The sequence below is a fragment of the Fringilla coelebs genome (assembly GCF_963513975.1).
Source record: "Fringilla coelebs genome assembly, chromosome: 1".
NCBI lineage: Eukaryota > Metazoa > Chordata > Aves > Passeriformes > Fringillidae > Fringilla > Fringilla coelebs.
In genome coordinates, this window is record NC_140028.1 from 129,812,445 (window position 1) to 129,832,463 (window position 20,019).

The 20,019-nt window shown below is 39.5% G+C and overlaps 1 protein-coding gene across 3 annotated transcripts in view; it reads left to right on the forward strand.

Annotated features, from left to right (window-relative positions):
* The window catches only part of CDK6 (cyclin dependent kinase 6), a 130,915-nt gene that overhangs the window by 102,523 nt on the left and 8,373 nt on the right, over positions 1–20,019 (forward strand). For all 3 annotated transcript variants that reach the window (XM_084215032.1, XM_084215033.1, XM_084215031.1), the window contains exons 6-7: positions 14,838–14,888; positions 18,702–18,837. In XM_084215032.1, the coding sequence (XP_084071158.1) occupies positions 14,838–14,888; positions 18,702–18,837 (187 nt within the window). The remainder of the gene's footprint in view (positions 1–14,837; positions 14,889–18,701; positions 18,838–20,019) is intronic.

Sequence of the window (20,019 nt, forward strand, 5' to 3'; positions counted from 1 at the left end):
AATGATTTAAGTTGCGAGTGCTGTAAAAGTTCACCACAGTCCAGACCAACTGTACTGGGAGAAGGTTTGTTCCTTAGAAAGATCTTGTCAGCATTCAAAATTCTGTGCTTTGCACTTTTTATCCTTTCTTCTTCTTCCCTTCATGTGCATTGGGGTGTGTGGGAGGCTGATCATTTTTCCAAACTAAACCTAATAAACTGGGATTTTTTTCTTCCTCCCCAGATAAGTGACCACCCTATTACAAAATTTTTTTCAAGTATTTTAAAGGTTGAATGGACACAAGCCACAGTTTAACTTAGTGACCTTAGTGATCTGATAGAACAACAATGACATTCTGCTTCACACTTAAGGAAACAATATAAAAGGAAGCAGAAGGCTGCGCTTGTTCATGTTTTTTGGATAATGAGGATTGTCTTCTGTTTAACCTGACCTCCAAGGCAGAACTTGCATTGGCTTTAGGCAAGGGAAAACACACCTTAATAGAGAGAAAGGCAAACAGTCAGAGTAATGCCATAAGTATCAAGTAAGAAATAAATGTGTTTCCAAGACAGCATCACCTCATTAAAAGAAAAATGCCATGTTGGTTTTTAGCTCACATTTTTCCTCAAGCTTTTTCTAGTTGATATCTGTTTGTCTGCAGTTGGGGAGATTGATAGCCGTTAGTCAAATCCAGTAACTGTATGGGTTTGTGGTTGGAGATGGGTGGTAAGTGCCAGGCCATTCACTTGTGGTTTTGCTTCTAGTTTCCAGCTGTGCCAGACTTTCAGTCAGAGGAATAGATCTGTTGGTAAGGGAAACGGTTAATAAACCATAGAAACCAAAAACTGCCACTACCCATGACAAAAAACCAGAAGGGCACCCTGAAGCAGTGGTACAAAGCCCCACAGAAATGGTGCTAGCTGACCAAGTTTAATTTGACTGTTTGGTTCAGGTGGGTGGTCATGTCAGGCAAGGCAGTGGCCGAGGGACCGGGACCGGGTGGCTCTGGGCTGTCAGCCAGTGTCTGCACACAGCCCAGACAGCGCCTCATGAGAGAGGTCTCCTCCTGGAGAGCTTCCCATAGCTTCTTCATTGCAGGTGGCACAACACTAGTCTGAAATCCCCCTGACCATGGCCACAGAGTCCTTAAAAATACATGCATTCCTTAGAGGTTCAATATTCCAGTCTGTGACAATCTGAATTAGTCTTGCCAGAGGTCAGAGGAAAAGAGCTTGAGGTTAAGAGAAAGACCACAACATGTCAGTCGTGATGTAAGTCCTCGGTATTAACATTGTAGTGTTTGCAGTGGATATTTGGAAATGCAGCTGGCAGCAGAAACATCTGGATCGTAGCTATGCTGGGCACAGCTTCTGGCCAGTTGCTGTGAGCACCTTTGTGTCCTCTGGAGCATCTCCAAGACAGGTTCATACCTGCGATAAGCCAGAGCAGCCTGAGGGCGGCTTTGGTGGGATCCCCAGCTGCAGATTGTTTTTAGCAGTCCCTCCACTAGCAGAGAACAGGAGAGAAGCAGAGCAATGGCATCCATGCCCCTTGCTCTCTAGCCTGAAGAGGGATAGCCAGCTGTACACTGCCCAAAGACTTTCTGTTTGAAAGGGTCTCCTGGCTCTTTCACACAGCTTCCCTCTGCAGGAACTTGGCTGGGAGAGACTTTGCTTTCTGCCTAGAGTTTGGCTGGGGGAACCTCTGTGTACTTTCATTTGACTCGTAATACAACTAAACATTGTTTTTATTTACTTTTCTCTTTCATAGGAAAATGGCTACAAAACGGTATTTAAATTCCTGGGATCCTTTCCTGGACACCGGTGCACTCTGGAGAGGAGGGAAAAAGACTAGACTTTAGCTGTGATTCATTTACTGAGCTCCCCAGTGTGGGAGTTTTTTTTCCAAATTGAGTGTCTAGTCAGACATTTTGATCCAGGCAGCCTTTACTGAATTTTCTGTGTTTGATTGTCCAGAAAAGGAGTCTAATAATTGGCTGCCATTGGTCAATCATAAAAACAATATGTACTCATTGAGAAGTATATAGGACTAATCTGTCTCATATTTGAGTTTTTCAGCAACTTCAGATTAGCACTTCTCCATATGTATTGGTCACCAAGGCTGTTAAATGTTCTTTATATCTAATAAAACCCCATAAATGTGCATGAAAGAAGTGGACAGCAGACCTAAAGGAACAGACAATCTCTGGAGTTTAAAAACAGCTAAGACTAGCAGAGCAAAACATAACAGCTTTCTGAGACATTGTACTATTTGTACCAAGTAAATAATCAGCTTTGAGGGAAGACCTCAAAATGTCAATGAGAAAGCAAGTTTGATATTTAGATTTCTGGAAAGCAATTTCTCCAAAGAAACCATGGTGCCCAAAGGCAGCTCCCCGCTATCTCTGTGGAAAAGCTTATCTGTATTGCAGGGTTGAGACCACTGGAGAGAATGTGCCAACAGATGTCAAAGACCTAGGTAGAGTCCTAACTTGGTGAGGAAGGGAGGTGGCCACAGCCTCTCCTGCCTGTGTGTGCCACCTGCCACAGAGCAGCACGTGTTACCCACATTGCCATTGCCATCAGGGGCCTGGGGCTGGCAGGATACAGCTCAGCCTAAGTCACAGCAATTCCTGTCGCTTCTTCCTTTGAAGCCATAGTTTGCCTTGTGATATGAAAGCACGTGTTGTTGCCTCCCTTCTGATTTTTGTTTGCACATGGCCTGTGGCACTGCCATTACATTTGCTTGCTTGCTCTGCCTGACCTGCTGGCCCTGTGCGAGTGAGTCCATGTGAGACAGAGCCACCATGGTGTGCTGACTGCTAGAGGCAGAGCCAGGGTTTGACAGGCTCTTGGTGTCAGCATGTGACCCGCCTGGCTGTTCTCTTGTGCTTGTGGCATGCTTCGTTCTGCAGTCTTTTAGGAACCATCTGTCTGGCATGGTCAAACCATGTGACTTCTCCCAGAAACTCATGCATAATCTGCCCTGCTTTCCTTTTATAGATGCACTGAATGAATTCCGTCCAGATGCAACTCTTAAGACAAGCTCTGAGAAAGTATTTCTTCTTTTACTTAAATATTCTCCATATTTGTAGCTTCTCTCCTAACATATTGAAGTTTGCCAGTAGTAAGTGCTTTTGGAATATAGACATTTGTCAAATACGAATTTCATCCAAGGGATTATTTCATTTCCACGCATTTATTCAACTGAACTGGAGTAAATTGGCATGAAGATTCAGTTACTATTGATTTTCCTTGAGTCTGAATCAGTTACCTAAAGGTACATGACTCAGTGAGCTATATCATCCAGAATTTCACCAACTACAGTGAATTATCAGATCTTTTTTATTAGATTATGTCCATGAAACAGGTTTTATGATTATGTCAGTACAGCATACACACTGTTCTACACAATTTAATAATTTTTTAAGTGCTCTTTATATCCAAATAATTTGGGAGCAAGCTTTCAGCATCGAAAGAAGTATACATAGCAGGAGATCTTTGTGTAATGTTTCTATCTGTAGCTGTTAAATTAAGCCTGTTTGGCAGTGATGAATCATACTGTGCTGCTGTAAGAATGAAGGTACTCAGTTAAACTCTAGATCTCATCAGACCATTAGCAGTGGAAGAGTACATGTACAGAGTCAGAACCATATTCTAGGTGGGTGTCCTACCCACTCAAGCACAGAAACAGACTTGCTTTCTTCTCTCCTGCCTTGGAATCATTTTTCCATTCCTGTGAAGTAATTGCAAAAGGAGAGGTAGGTGATGCTCATCTCCTGGATCTTTTAAGAGTTTGATTTTGAGGGCATTTTGCCATCGAAGTGTGAGGGAGTTTAAAGAGGGCCTAGACTTTTTAGCAAACCCTTAATTTTTGGCAAACATGCCAGCCACAACTGTATGAAAAGCAAGGCATAAAATGGCTTACCACAGGAGGAGGCTTTTACTTGATTATTCACTTGCTCCAGAAGAGGATTCTGTTTTTTGCTTTAATTCTGAACAAATTAGGTTGGTTTTTTTCAGAAATGACAGCCATCTCCATCTGGATCTCGAGGAACTCCTTGTAGTGGACATACAGGTGGTGAACACTGTGGTAATGTGGGACAGAAGAGTTCAAGATATGAGTGATTCAGGGAGCTGCATGTGCTCAGTATTTCAGAGACTGAGGGAATATTCATTTTGTAAAGATGGAGTTGTGTGCTTTTCCCATTAAAATGATGTCAAAAATCAATAGAGCTGTGCCACAGTCAACACAAAAGGCTTATGATAAGTTCAGTAATGGCAAAGCAGAGATAATAGCATAAAAATTGTTGCAAAAAAAAAAATTGGGGGAGCCTGGTAACACACAAATCTACAGCACAAAATGTACTGCAGTTGCATAGGGGAGGGTGGCATCTGAGCGGTGTCATCACCTGGGAGCTAGGTTTTTGGTTTTCTCTTTAATATAAAAATTACTTTACTCTTTCTTTTGGTCAGGACTCAAGTGGGGAAAAAAAAATCGTATGTGAAATCACTAAAAGCTGAACAGGATAAATAACCAGAGAGCTCCCAATAGGTGAACTCAGGTTACTATGCACTGTCATGGGCCAGTGAATGTAAATATCACAGCTTCTCTGGCCTGAGTAGAGTGTACTGCATGGGACAAAGTTTTGCTTAGGGTAAAGTTGTAGCTAGCTTAGCTGGCCTTTGAAAACTGTATCAGTTTTCTTTGCACAGTTGCTCTACAAAACTTTCTACCTTAAATATTTATCTCAAGCTTTTCTGCAGGTGTTTATCGATTCACTGTAAGCCAGCACAGCTGCTAAAAATTAAAGTATTTTCTTCACACCATCCTTCTAATTCACTTTCATGTCTTTTGACGCTCAGACTTGGCAGCTGGGGAAAAAGGTTGAAATTGAAATTTAACCTCTGCTCACATAACAGTTAGCCATTTAGTAGTGAAATGTTTTCCCTGCCTTTCTTGTCTGATGGGTTATAATCCATTTACAGAATTTTTTCCTGACCAAAGGTGTTTTATTACAGATGAGCGTGAAGAGACGTATTAGTTGTGGGTGGGCGCAGTTCTGATGTTTCAGATTTATCTGAAAATTTAGAGAGGCTTAGAGCAACAGGTGCCATTAACACCTAGTATGGGAGCAAATGAAGTGATCACAGATCAAAACATGTACTTGACGCCACACAGGAGCAGCTGAAGCCCAGATGGAGAGAAAACCCAAGGATTCTGTCTCCTAGCCTTTAATGTTTTTCCAGAAGGGGAAAAAAACCCCACTTTTCCTTAGATTTTATTCTGTATTGAGGATTTCAAGTTTTAGATTGTGAGAACATCTTTGAATTCTGTATTTCCCTTCAAACATGGAAATTTGCCATCTCTTGAAGCTCCCTTTTCTGAAGTGTCACAGAGTGCCCATGTGCAGTCTCCATTACCTCATTGTCACTCTGTCACTACTACTGCAGCTGACAGAAAAGTTTGACTTACAGAATTTTTCTGATGCTTTTATAGTCAGATAGGCTTTTTTGCCTTATTCTTCCCAGTTCTAGAGTCTCGTGTTGGGGTTTTTTTCAAAGTTAGACTAGTAATTTAATCACATATATGTACCATTTTTTGTGTTGCTCATAATGGTGAAAATAAATCATCATTTGTGGCATTATCCTTTCACATTATTTTGTATTAAGTGTTTAGAGTATAACATCTTTATCCATTGAGTAAACTTTCATCTGTGAAGCTCATTGCTTAGCATTGCTAAAATGGAGACAAAGCCCAAGAAAACCTGGGAACATATACTTGGCTGTTAATTTCCTCAGTATCTTTGGGGAGAGCAGATGAACCAGTGTGAGACTGGTGTATGTGTTCGTAACTTTCTTTTCCCTTTGATAAGGAAGAATCACAGGTAGGTAAGGGTTAGTTTCCTTTGGGCAATAGTTAGGTGTGCATAGTCTTTCACCTGAGACAAGAATGGTAACAAGGTTAGACATTTGTTTAAAAAGAATTTATTCCAAGAGAAGTCACCCTAATGGCACAAAACCTATTAGCTTAAAGCTGTGCCGTGAAAGCAATCCGAATGAAAATATATCCAGTTTGTGGAACATTATTGAATTTTAATGAGAGGGCCTCAGACTTTAAAACCTGTTCTGTATCCATCCCCTTGATTAAGACTACTCCAGCATTAGAGGCACTCTCAAGCAAAGCCCATTTTAAAAGGGGTTTTTACACCAGTAAATGTGGTAAATGTCAAGGGATGAGCTTTCTTGAAGTCGTGTTGGCATTGCAAGAAAAATTGTAGAACTCAAAAAAAATTATTTTATTCCGTATCTCTGAAAACTCTGATTTGAAAAGATTTTCACAGTGAAATTTCATACAGGGTAAAGGAGTAGATACTTGATGTAGAAGACTGCTTTCATTTCATTTACATAATTGATAAAGACTAGGAACAAACTGAACTCCTCTTGCTTACCTTGAAGTTTGGTCTTTTGCTGTGACACAGGTGTTCTAAAACCATTTCTTCAAAATACAGGATTTAAAAAGCATCTTCAATCTGGCTAAAATGTGTCATTTTGGAGTGCTATCTGCTATATTTTTAAGTGAGGAGTAAATTATGAGTTAAATTAAAGGAGGGGTGAAAAACAGCTCTGACATGTTCTGGAAGGAGGATACAGATCTGTTTGAGGAAAATATGGGCAAATTTGTTCACAGGCGTGAGGTTCTCTGCACAAACACACACACACAACACACACAGACACACTGCCTGCACAGGGTCCTGCACACTGATTTGCACCATTGCTTGTTGGAATGAACAGGAGAGTGAGGAGCCCTCTTGGCTCCTACCCTTCCACATAGGACAGCCTTTATCTAATCCATACCTCAGTTACCGCTTTCAAACCCCAAAACTGAGTTGCACAAGAAGGGCAAAGCTGTGTGACCCTTTCAAAGAGTGCACATTTAAAACAGGGATATGAAATAAGTTCAGGAAAGAGAAGAGAATGCATTGAACTAAATAAGTGATTATGGGAAGAACATGACCGTATTGTATGTGTCATATCAGTATTTCTTTCAGGCTGCTTTCAAAAGGCAGAAGCCTGCAGTTTAGTTATGTCATTTCTGTATTATGTCATTTATGTATTATTAATTATGTCAAATTTCAAACTGCTGATGGACAAGTAGATGTAATTTAACTGTGCACAGCGATGAGATGGGTGTTTAATACACAGTTCACTTATTGCTGGTAGAACTGTCAGTAAAAACAAAAGGAATGCTTCTTTTTCCACACTGAGCAGAGACTTTTTTTTCCCTTCCCTTTTTCCAAGGTCAGTTGTGTATGTATTTACAGAAATTGCTTCAAACGTTGCCACAGTTTTCAAGGTGCCACTATTATATCATGCTTCCTGAGCTGAGATAACAACCCTCAAAGCCCTAGTGAAATAAACCTACAAATCTTGCGGGGAAACAAATGTCCGCAGATAAGAGAACTGTGACGTGCGTGATGAGAGAGTAAGTGAAGGACGTTCAACCTATCAAGGCTCTTCTGTTTCAAAAAATAATGTTCAGTGATGAGTTCTGAAGCAGTTCTGCCCAGGAACAAATGAGATCTGCCTGTGTTACAGCATATTCTGCTCAAAGATCATATCTACACTTATCTTGCTTTTGGGAACTTTATATGTGTGGGTATGTGTATATGTGTAGGCATATATATAATCCTTCTCTTGAAGCATGATTTTTATTTCTTAATAAAGGCTTGAAAGCAGATCTCAGATGGCTTGAACCTGGGGTCATTGATGTCTGTGGAAAAGCTCCCTTTTATGTCAGTGGTGGGGGACGAGGCCCATCATTCTGTTCCAGAGCCAGCAGGGGCTATGCTTACCTGGAAGGTATCAAGCAAATTTTAAGCACCCAGAAAAAGATTTCCTTTGCCATTTCTTAAGGAAGCTTCGAAGATGGTAATGTTTTCTCTTACTTAGGGAGATCATTATGTATATTGGATATACTTCACTCTAGACAGTAGGCTGGCCCTGCTTTGGTCATAAAGCTGTACATGGTGCCTCTGTTTGGTTTCCCTTTTACTAACATTTCCCTTTCAGTTATGCGTGCAAAGGGAACATCTGAAGTTGGGTCCTTCTATGCTGGCTTGTATCTGCACCCAGCTCTGAAAGCTCTTGGTTTGCTTCTTCAAGGAAGAGACCCCATATGTTTCTTACAAACTAGACCAGACGTACATTTGGGGGTCAGAATATTATCTTTATTCCTAGAATTAATTTGCTTCATTTTGAATAGCAATAGGTAGCAAATTCAACACGGTACAGAACTGGAAGTTTCCAAAACCACCACTTTTTTAATCTGCTTCTGTGTACTGGGTGCTATGAGAAACTCCAGGGAAAACAATAATTGTTGTAGGTTTTGATGCATTTGAGCTGGTTCTAATAATAGTTCAGTACTGACATAGCCCCATCTTAGAGCTCTTATTCACAACTGTGATACTATCAAGCTTGAACAATGATAGATTTTTGAATTAAAGAAATTGGGCTTTTAAAGACTAAAATGAGAAACTCAAGATGGCTGATCTGGTTTCTGTCAGTTTTTAGCTGAAGAGTGTTTCCTCAGTCGTAATGTTTATCTGTGTCATCTTTCTTCTTACATATTGGAGGAGAGAGGATAAGTTTTGTAAAAGTTTTGAGCAATTTATGATCAAGTATAATAACCTCTACATGAAGTAACTTCTTCCTAAGCAGTGTCTGGCACCCACCCACACAGAGATACTATTAAAGGGAAAGGAGAGAGAGAAGTACAAGAAAATGTTAGGTTTAAAATGAGAACTCTGAATTACACAACAGCTGAGCAAGTCACTTTTGACTGGAAGTGAGTAACTGTCCAAAGTGTGAAATCTTGTCAGCATAGCCTCTTTTCAGACTAAAGTTTCATATTGCACCTTATTCATCTTACATACCAGAAGGCCAATGATCTTCATCTTTAAAAGGTGATGTTTTGGGGTTTTTTTGCTTTATTTTCTCTTTTCATACCTGTAATACAAGTTGTGCAAGCAATTTGTCAAAGAGAAACAGTGGTGGCAACAAGTGTGGCGAGGAATCAGCTCAGAAATAATCCCTCTGAATAAAGGTTTCCACAGGACAGTCCAGATCATGTTATTCCTAGTCATCTCATAATTTCAGTTTTAAGTCATGTATGGCTTTAATCCTTAAAATGAAAATATTTTCTTCATAACAAGTAACTAGGAATCTGACAAAATTATTTACTAGCTATTCACATTTGTAATATGAAAAGAAAAAACCCATCCCATCCTTTTAATATATCTCTGACTATGTAGTTTGGCAGGTTTCCCATGGCATGATGCAGGATTCCTTGGCAAGTGTTACTTGGCTGTAGCTTTTTTAGATTCTTCACCATCACTTTATTGCTCCGACACACACAGACATAAAAACTCCTTAGACTTAACTGCTACAACCCAATCAGATTCTACAATTTCATGTACAACTTCCATGTACCCTCATTATACCATTTATTTTTACGTTTTTTTCTTCACTAGGTCAAATAATCATGGACGTTCAACACCTCTCTCATTTTGTATAATGCCTTCAAAGCTGCAGTTACATATTCTGAATTCACTGCTCTTCTTCCCAAAACAACTTCTCAGCATCTTCTCAACCAGAGTGTCTAAGCCCCACTTTCCCAAATATTGTTGTACCCTTTCCACCCATGATATTCTTCTCATTTTAGGGAGTTCTTGTAGGACTTCCCTGAGTACACATGGATCACCAATATACAGGCTTTTCACTAAGAATAGTGTATATATTCAAGTTAGTAATTAAGAGATTATCGTTACCATTTTTCTGTGGTAACAAGGAAGGGGATGGAATTCCTAACTTCTGTTGTCACAATGGGCAAATGGACTAGCAGAAAGAATCTAGGTAGTTATTTTGTATGTTACTTCTTGCATTTATTTCTTACATATCTGGAAAGATACTAGGCTTGTCTAGCTTGGGAAGCACTTGTATTGCCAATTCCAGAACTGTCATGAGAGCTCAGTAATATGTTTTGGTTAGAAAGTGAATTTCTTACCTTTTTTCCATTCATCAATGCATTCTTTCTTCATGTGACCTTTCTTCCATATGTCCATTTTACCAGTGTCAGAAATGAAAAGATAGTTTCCAATCAGACTGTCACTAATTAGTTAAAAATGTCAGTCACTGTCAAGAAACCTGCAGAAGTCTTTTCCTGTGCTGCAGTGCATGTGGTTTTAGGTTTTTTCCTTGCATCTGCATTATAGACGTCTGCATTATATATTTGACCAGAACAGTGCTTATCGGTATCTTTAATTCCAATTTTTATGAAAATTATAACTTTCCTTATGAAAAGCTTTAGATTCTCTTTGCTTTGTAGACCAAAGACTGAAAATAAAATCTAGAAGTAATGTGGCTGGTTTACAGTTAAAACTCATTTATCTCTTGCGTGTCATTGCATTGTCATTGTATACAATACTTTAAAAATTGCTTTGGCATGTCTGTAGAGTTGCACCAGGGAAAATTCTTTTTTGGAGACTTGCTTAGGAAATGTTTATATCTCAGTTCTTACTGAGTAGTGCAGACATGAAACACAATGTTTGTGAAATAAAGAACTCAACTTTTCAGACAGTGATATCCAGTTCAGATAGATTATTCAGTGAAGGTGAAAGTCGGAAGGAGTATGAGCAAAAGCTGAGCTAAGGCATGGACAAGAGAAAAAGAGCCTGAAGTTGGTAAAGGGTTAAATCTAGTTTGTTCAGGTGTATATAAGCATGAGAGCCTTTTGGCCAGAAAACAAATGGTGCAAGCCCTTTTAAACTATAAGCAGATGGTAACATTTCAGGATTTGTAGGTTTTCCATTGCAACCTTACATTGTGATCTGTATTTTTATTTCTGTACTGTCACAGAATCACAGAAGGGGTGAGATTGGAAGGACCTCTGGGTATATCATCTGGTCCAAGCCCAGGCAGGATCACCTAGAACTGGTTGTCCAGGACCATCTCCAGATGGCTTTTGAATATCTCTAAGGTGGGAGGGTCCACAACCTCTTCAAGTCAATGCTTGGTGATGCCCACAGTAAATAAAAAAAAAGTTTCTTTGTGTTCAGAGAGTGTTCCTGTGCTTCTGCTTTCACAATGCAGACTCATAGCTAATATCCATTTAATTGTGCAGCTGCACATTTTGTACCTGAGGAGCTAAGATACTCGCTTATTGGCTCAGGAGGGGTTTCTATTAGCAGGACAGCACAAGCAATACAATGCCTCCATCATATCTTCCTATCTGTCAGCTAAGGGCATTCTGGTCCTACAGCAGACATGAAAAGGCATTTCCTCCATACAGTGGGCGTCATTCCAGAGGCAGTGGATAATGGCCTCGCTTCAAAGCCAGGAGGGGGAGAAGCCAAACAAGATGGACACTTACATATTCCCTGTAACATTTTCCTTGCTCTGTTGCCCTGAAAAATCAAAGAAGCAACAACCAACAAATGTGGGAACCATCTGAGACCCCTTGAGCTAACAGGGATGTTAAATGTCACAGGGGCACTCTAAATCCTCTTGCCCTATCTTCCCTACTTGGTGTGTGTTCTGTAGCAACAATGGTGTTGGAGCCTTCAGACCATAGATTTTGTAGCAACCAAAGTCAGGGATGTTTGAGAGGATTGAGGAACCACACAAAAGGCAAGTACATCCCCATGGATAGTTCTTTCATCCATGGGAATGTCCCTCTTTCCTGAGATACATGTACTCACAGATTTTAGGTGTTTTTTGAAGCCAGAGGGCAGACTCACATCCCCTGCCACAGGACGCAAACCCAGCTCCATGCCTTTTCTGAAGAAAAAAAGAAGGAATTCTACAAAATCAAGCTCCAGAGTTTAACCAGTCTTACACAGATTATGATTGCAGAGAGGAGAATATATGCTCAAGAAAGAACTTCTGGATCAAGCTTGCATAAATAAACCTCAGGGAGTGAGTGGGTGTATGAGTCAAGTGAAAGATACCAAGAACAAAGGTGAAATTTTACTTTTCTGTGGCTGCTGAGTGTTCTCAATTCAAAGGTGGTGGGAGAGCTGATGTCCACCTTTAGGAATTTTTAAGTGTCTTGACGTGAAAGTTACGTGACTCACAGAGCTGTCAAATCATTACAAAAGAGTAACTAGTGCCAAAATGTGAAATGAGAGCTTCGTGCAGCTGCTGATTAGGTGAATCTATTTCCCCAATCATCCATCCAATATTCCAATTGAACCTCGAGCCAAAATTCATGAGGCAAATTTCATTATGCTAGTGATGCCTAACCTGGAGTTGGCATCCTGTTGTAGTCATGATGGTGCGATGGATAGGAGGCTGAAAGATGAACTAATAACACTTCATTTTGATGAAATATCAAAGTATGTTGGAAGGTCACCTTGTGCTGCATAATTATACTTTCAAAAGAATTTAAATTCTTGCTTCAGCCCTTAGTGAATTTGAGACAGCAGCAATGATGGGAAAAACCTTCCTTAAAAATCCCAAGAATTGTACTTGTTCTGGCATGACACTGCCTAAGGTGATTTGCAAACAAGGCTGCCATTGCCAGGCTTTCACATTAATGCAAGGTTCAGCTTACATTTTAAAACATTAAATCAGCTTTCCATTTGCATAGATATGATGATTTGAATGTGTAGATTCTGTTAGCTTAAAGGGCTCCAATAATCTAATGCTAGAGCTGAAATTAAATATTCAAAGTAACTATATGTTAATAATTTCAAGCAGTAGTTCCAAAAAATGTCTTTGCTTGACTTTGGAAGATACAGAGTGTGTCTGCTGCCACAAGTAATGCTAGGATTGTACCTTTTGAGTGTTCTGAAAATCAGGCTCAAAGCTTAGGGCAGAAGTAGATGCTCCTGTCTGAGCGGGTTAAGCTTTGGGTTTTTGCAGAAGACAGTATTGCTACATCCCTTAAAGCTTAAACCCAGAAATCCCAAAGTATGAATTGCAATGGTCTTGTCAAAGCAGCTACAGTTAGTAAATATCATTGCATCTGGGGAGCAAAAAATCCTGTTATTTATGATTTATTCACAATTTAAATAAATAAAGCCCTTTATGGACAAGTAACGGGCTACCACATTTTACTTCATCAGATCAAATCTCATGTCAGATGGTTTCAAACCATCAGGTTTGATTAAATTGTTCTCTCAATGTCCCTGCACAAAGCAGTTTGGAGTGTAAGTTGATATGACATGACCTGAATGGCAGCACACAAGAAGGAGGTAAAATGCATGTTTAGTTCATCAGAGAACAGCATGTCTGCCAGTTCACTGCTTTTTTTTGATGGCCCAGATTTCTGCAGAGATTGTTGTGTCTAAGAATGTCACAGTGCTCTGTGTCCACATACTGTATTTGGAATGGACCCACAAGACACACAGTGACATGGAGCTCTGGTGCCTTTGTGAGAGTGTCAGGATGGAAAGTGCCACTTCTCAGTATGAACTCACAGCTAGCAAAAGGAGATCCAGATCCTGCACCTGCTCCTGCATATGGGCAGTGAGAGGGGAAGGACCATAGCTGACTACTCCTTCTTCTCCAGTCTAGATGGGAGAGATCTTCTCCTGTGAAAAGCAGCCGTGAAACAGTGCCTTTGGCTGTCACAGGTGTCATGGACCTGTATCAGACAGGAGTATGTGGAGAGAGGCATGAGAATGAGTGTTTCTCCATAACCAAAGGCTGCCAGTGGAAGCTGGGGGGTTCTGCACTGTCAAGTCACTGTGTCTCAGCTGAACAGTTCTAGAAACTGTAACCAGGAGTTTACAACATACTCTGTACTTAGAGAGCCAGAAGAGAGGGCAGCCTGGCTATCAGTCAGCCCAAGTTACTATCTCAGTTTGCAGTGTGTGAGTTGTGTTTCTTGGAGTAATCTACCATTTGTTGAACCAAAGTGGTACACAACATCTGTGGCCTGATCTTCACAGATCCGTCATTCTTGGCTGGATCCTTATTCATCTGTCAGTAAAATGTTGGAATATCTTGGGAGTTTTAACATAAAATTGCACTGTTGTTCAACACAAAGCTGGCAATACAGCCATACTGCAGTACAAATCAGAATTTCATATTTTACATTGGCATTGTGGGGTGATAGCATCTCGTACATGATGAGTGAAAATATTTTAAATTGCACTTTAAAAAGAAAAAGTGTGTCTGAAAGTATTTTTAGTCACTGTTTTTTTGTTGAAAGCCTTTGGACATTCAGCCTAACAATTTGTTTCTTTCCTGAATGTATCTTTATTTATGCAGCAGAAGTATTCCTCTACTTCAAGGTAAATTCTGTACTGTTTCACACCCCATTGTTTACGGACCTTCATGAATCCATTGTCATTTATTTGACCCCTTAAACCTGGGAGCACATTTCCAATATGCAGTATGCAAGAAATTTAAATTTCAATTTATATTCATAATAATTAATCTCTAATGTTACTATGTTTTAATGAATTGCATGGCATTCACTCTGGTTTTGTCTCTCCTAGCAGCTATTTTAGTGTTCTTTGTAATGAAAACGATTTTGTTAATGATAAAATTCATAGGAACGTATTAGTTGAGGGAAAATTATGTCATTCATGCCAAAGGGCACAATTAAATTTTCAAAAGTAGTGTATTCAAAAATACATGTCATCTGTCCCCTTTTGTTACCAGTTTTAGTAGAAATTTGAAAGGTTCACTTGCAGACTGGATAAAGCATGGAAGCAGAAGATAGCAGAAGATGAAGTCTCAAAAACCCCCCACGTTTTCACCCTACATTGGCAACTGTCAGTGACAGTTATATAAATTTATACTAATTAAAGCAAGTCCCACCCTAAAAACTTTTTTTTATTTTTTCAGACCACTCTTCCGTGGAAATTCAGATGTTGATCAACTAGGAAAAATCTTTGAGTAAGTAATAACTAATTGCCTTATGTCAGTATCCATTTAACATTGAAACCCTATGAGATTTCTTTGCCATGTTTTTATGCAATGATGTGACTAGAATTTCCATATTTCCTATTGCTGTGGCATGCAATATGATATTTCTGTGTGTTCTGTGTCAGAATGGAAGGAGGAAGCAACATGGAATATAGTTCTGCAAAACTGTTAGCAATCATCAGGAAGTCAGGAGACTTCTGGGTTTGGGCTTTTTAAGTCTCTTAAACATACTATGCATGTACCATTCATACATATTCATAAACAGTTAAGCGCAAGAGATTCTCTTCATGTAAACAAACACAATTTTTTTTTTCATTTTTTTCTTTGTGCATTGCAGAAAACAACATTACAATACATTAAAAGCTGAAATCTCTAAGATTATTACCAACATCATCTTTGCAGAAAAGACTTCTAAACATAAAAAAAAGTTAGCTTTTAAAATTTATTTTGTAGCTTGTTGACAGTCCATATTTTGGTCTGGAAGGTAACTCTGAGAACTGAGCAATTTAGTATGTGCTTTCTCAGAGATGATTTTATTTTTAAACCATTTCACAGTTCTAGGAGTTTGTGTATTTCAGATCCATCAAATATGTTAAGGAGGCAGGTAGAGTCTAAACTCTCTGAGGTGTAATAATTCTCATCCAAAATTCAGTTATTGATATTACCAATATGATAATGAAGTAGGATTATATTACTTTTTCTTGTAAAAGCTCTTTAGACTAAGGAACATTTTTGTATTTTTAAGAGGCTTGTAAATTTAAGATCTGATGTACCTATCATGTAGATAGGAAATCAAAACCACACAGAGCTGGTACCAATCTAGAGGGTGAATGCCTGTTTGCCTCTGCACCTCTGTCTTCCCTTTCTGTATGGAGGGGCTGCAGGGATCCAGGGATCTGGATGAAAAAAGAAGTAGATAGCACAGAGAGAGTGAGAGAAGTATTATTCCAAAATGTTATTTTCTTGAAGATATTCCAAAGAGAAGATAGTAACATTTCTAAGAAAAGCTTAAACTGATCAAATAATGAATTTCTCTATTTAATCCTGTTTCCAGTTCTCAAATCATAACAGATCTGTTTCTAAACATTTTTATTATTTAGTGTGGGGTTTCTAAATTACAGGTCTTGATTTCACACAGTTGACTTCCCTTTCCTGCATACCATACCATGAGTATGTGACTCACTTGTGTGGTTAATTTGTCATGCGCTAAATAGCTCTTCCTGCCCAATCCAGAAAAATCAGTCCTTACAGTTTACTTTTTCTTCTTCTGCTAAAACTACTACTTTAGTCCTGCAATATTCTGCTTTATTAAATGAAGACAGCTTTGATACATACAGCATATTTTACAAATAAAAAAGACATAGCTGTGATTTCTTTCATTTGTGACATTTAAGGGGAAAATGAAAATTAACTGGGCTGGGATTAAATGCATAGCTGCTAGTGGCAGCCTCCAACAGGGATCTTTCCATCCCTAGGGGCTGAGATTACCTGTGCAGAAAAGAATTCACTAAGAAAAGAAAATGCTGTGCTAAATTTAGAAGAAATTCCTTATTGCACATCTACTTAAAGAGAAAGTTTGGGTTTGCTTCTTTTGTACAGTTCTTCCTAAATAGTTGAGAAGTTTCTGTCTTGGATTCTGAGGGGTTATGCCAAACAGTGTTTGTGTTTTCACAGCTGGAGAACCCCCTACAGTTAGGCCCAGCTTTTGTAGGAGGGTTGTTTCTTTCTGCAGTAGTGACTCATTCAAGAGATCAGTTTGGACAGAAGGAAGTTTCAGGATTTCTGTGCAGTCTAGATTGATGTATTCTTTCAGATAATGGTCTGCCTTTGCTCTGCATGTGCATTGTGATTTGTGTCAGTAAAATTCCACTGTGTATGAAGGTAAATACCCCATACATGGCTCAAAACGTTTTCTTGATTTTTTGGGACACCACCAGCTTGTGGCATATCCTCACAGATTTCAGGCTGAACTGCAATGGTTTGAACAGGCTTGTCTCCCATTGTGATCAATGGGAGTGGAAAGTACTCAGCATTTCTCAAGACCAGGCCTGAACCTTTGGCAGGAGGTGAGACTTTCCCAAGCTACTCCCGAACTTAGTCACTGACAAGGCGATGCCACCAGACCATCAGAGCGGGAGCAGCTCTAATTCAGACATTCATTATTAAGGGGGTTTGAGTACTACCTGTGTGTAACTAAAAGTGTCTCTCCTTGGCACTCTGTCTTGTCCAGCCCACCCCTCTCTGACAGGTTTCTTGTCATTAGCTCTGCCTGTGCCTGTGCTCGTTCTGCCCCGATCCTGCTCTGCCACGCAGTCCTACAGAACAGTGGGACTAACCAAACACATTCGAATGACAGGTTAAATGTCATTGTTATTTAAAGTACTTAACTCTCCCATCCTTGATGCTGTTTGTATTGTATTTAATATGGGACCAGATACTGAAATATCTAATCAAAAGGCTTGAACTGCCCTGGCCAAGGAGGTGCCACACTGCACCTGATAAAGGGGAAGTGTGATTTCTCATACAGATCCGGCTTAGCATTTCCCAGGAGCTGTGATACGTCCAGATGTAGTAGGATTTAATTGTCCTGAGATTGTAATTGCTTTGCCCTTCCAACCATGCTGTTATTTTGAGGACATACTAATTTTCAGAGGTATTTTAGGTAAGCCAAATTACAATCTAAAATCCACATAGGTAGAGGTGGGGTAATTCCATTACGTTTGCTGAGGTAACCTATGATTTACCTCCATGTGGTTGGCCCACGGCCTCACCCAGTCTTGTGACGAACTCAGTGAGAAAAAAGGTCAATGCTGCTCCCTAGTGGCACTGGCCTTTGTGCAAGCCCAAGTACTCAGTGACATCATTTTTCTGTTCTTTCTCGTCTTACCCTGTCAGTGTTTCCATTGAAAATCTCAATTTTACAGGTTATAAAAATTTATTTTCCTGAAACCAAGCAAGTAATGTATGAGCTTTTTCAGAATTTCCACCAGAAACTGGTTTTCAACCCCCCAGATATAAACATCAGACTAAAATGTGAAATGTATGAGACATAATTGATTGTTGATGGTTTACCTATTTAATTTATTTGAGTTCTAGAACTCAGCATGATTATTTAATTAGTATAAATATCTTATATAGTTTAAAGAATAAAGAAATAAAATACTTAAAGAAATTAAAATATTCTTTTTAAGAGTAAAGAAAAGCTAAAATACAATTGAAAGCAAAACCACGAAGATACTCAAGTGCCCTTCCATTTCTAAATGGAGACTTTAAAACCTGTATTGTGAAGCAAATAAATTGTTTAAATTTGGGCAACAATTACTGCACGGAGCTTTGAAGCATTATGAAACATCCCTTTTATTGCCTTACCCTCGTCTTGACCCACACTCTTCTCTCAGTCCCTATTCTTGTGAAAAAAGATCCTTGCATGCAATTCCCCTTTGAAACTTACTGCTTTTAATCATCCTGGAGTGACATATGTTGCACCATCCAGTCAAGAGCTAAACAACTTTTTTCTAAAGCACTCAGCCTTTTTTCAATAAAAAGACTCAGAAAACTGAGACTTAGGCCAGAAAATTGTGCTACCCACAAAATTATTTCAACCAAGCACATCGAGGGCCTATGTTTATCAGCTTCTATTCACAGAGATAATTGCACTACTGTACAATTAAGCATTTAAGCTCATTTACACTAAAATACTTATAAAATGCCTCTCAGTGTAATAAATATGAAGGGAAATCTGCATAAATGTTCAGACCTAACATTATGTTTTTCATTTTGCAGTGTAATTGGACTCCCAGAAGAAGAGGACTGGCCTAATGATGTTGCCCTTCCAAGAAATGCTTTTACTTCCAGACCCGCACAACCTATTGAAAAATTTGTACCAGATATCGATGAAGTAGGCAAAGACTTGCTTCTTGTGAGTTTCCATTTGTTGTTCCCTGCCTCACATGACTGATGGCTCCCACTGTGCATGTAACTTGCCAAGAAAAAATGAAGTTTCCATTTAACAGAGTTAGTAAAAAAAAGGTGAAAAATTGATAAGATAATTTGTGTTAATCTGTGAAATGGATCTACCATTTTCGTGCTATAGTGGACCCAGTATAAAGCAGGAAGTAGACTGTAGTGGCAGATTACATCTGCTAGCCTTCTACTGAATGCTGAAAACTTTACACTTGGAAATTCACCAATTATTGCCTCTTGCAAATGGGAAGGCTGAAGTGGTACAGCTCTTTCCATCATTGTTATAGATACATTAGAAATCCCAGTCCTGAAATTCAATCTTGAAATGGAACATAGGGAATGACCTTGCATCAGTTTGCTTCATGCTGTGCTTGTTGAAATCTAGTTAGATTTGTTCTCTAGAAGTCTTCTAAAGAGCTTGATTCATGTGAGCTAGGTAGAGTGCAATTCTTGAAAGACTTGATGCATCTCTTCAGGAGCTGCTGTCTCTGGCCAAGGTTATCTCAACAGCAGATGGTCCCTGCAGTGTCCTCATGACGGCAGCTCCCAGCTGCAGAAAGCTGGACATTTGAAATGGCAAGGGAGAAACACTGCTATGAGAAAAATCTGTTGTGTTAGCAGACAGCTTGGAAGGGGAAGCTAGACATGGGACAAGAGTTAGATTCTAGGAACAAGAAGGAATAATATATGGCCAAGAGCTCAGTGAGTGTGAGGCATGATGGGAGGGAGGAGATTAATATCTGTGCCTAGAAGGTGAGGTAGGAAAGAGATCTGTTCCTGCTAGGCAAAGAGATGCTAACTGGGAGCCACAGATGAAAGGGGAGAGTAAAACTGGAAGTCACTGAATTAAATTTCAGGAGTGAAATTACAGAAATTCTGAAGAATACAAAAAAAGAAAGTAGGACTAGGAATTGGTTAGACAAGAACAGTAGGAAGAATAATACATGGAGGTGAATGCCATAAAGAACAAGGTATAAACACAAGGCTAGGGTAGAGATTGCAGTGCCGGCTGGACAAAGGCTGGGATACAGATCAGGAAGGAGGGCCATCAGAGTGCAGCTAGGAAGATGAAGGAGAAACTGAAGACACAGCATAAGCAGATGAAGGCTGTCCTGTGCATGTGAATTAAAGAAAACTT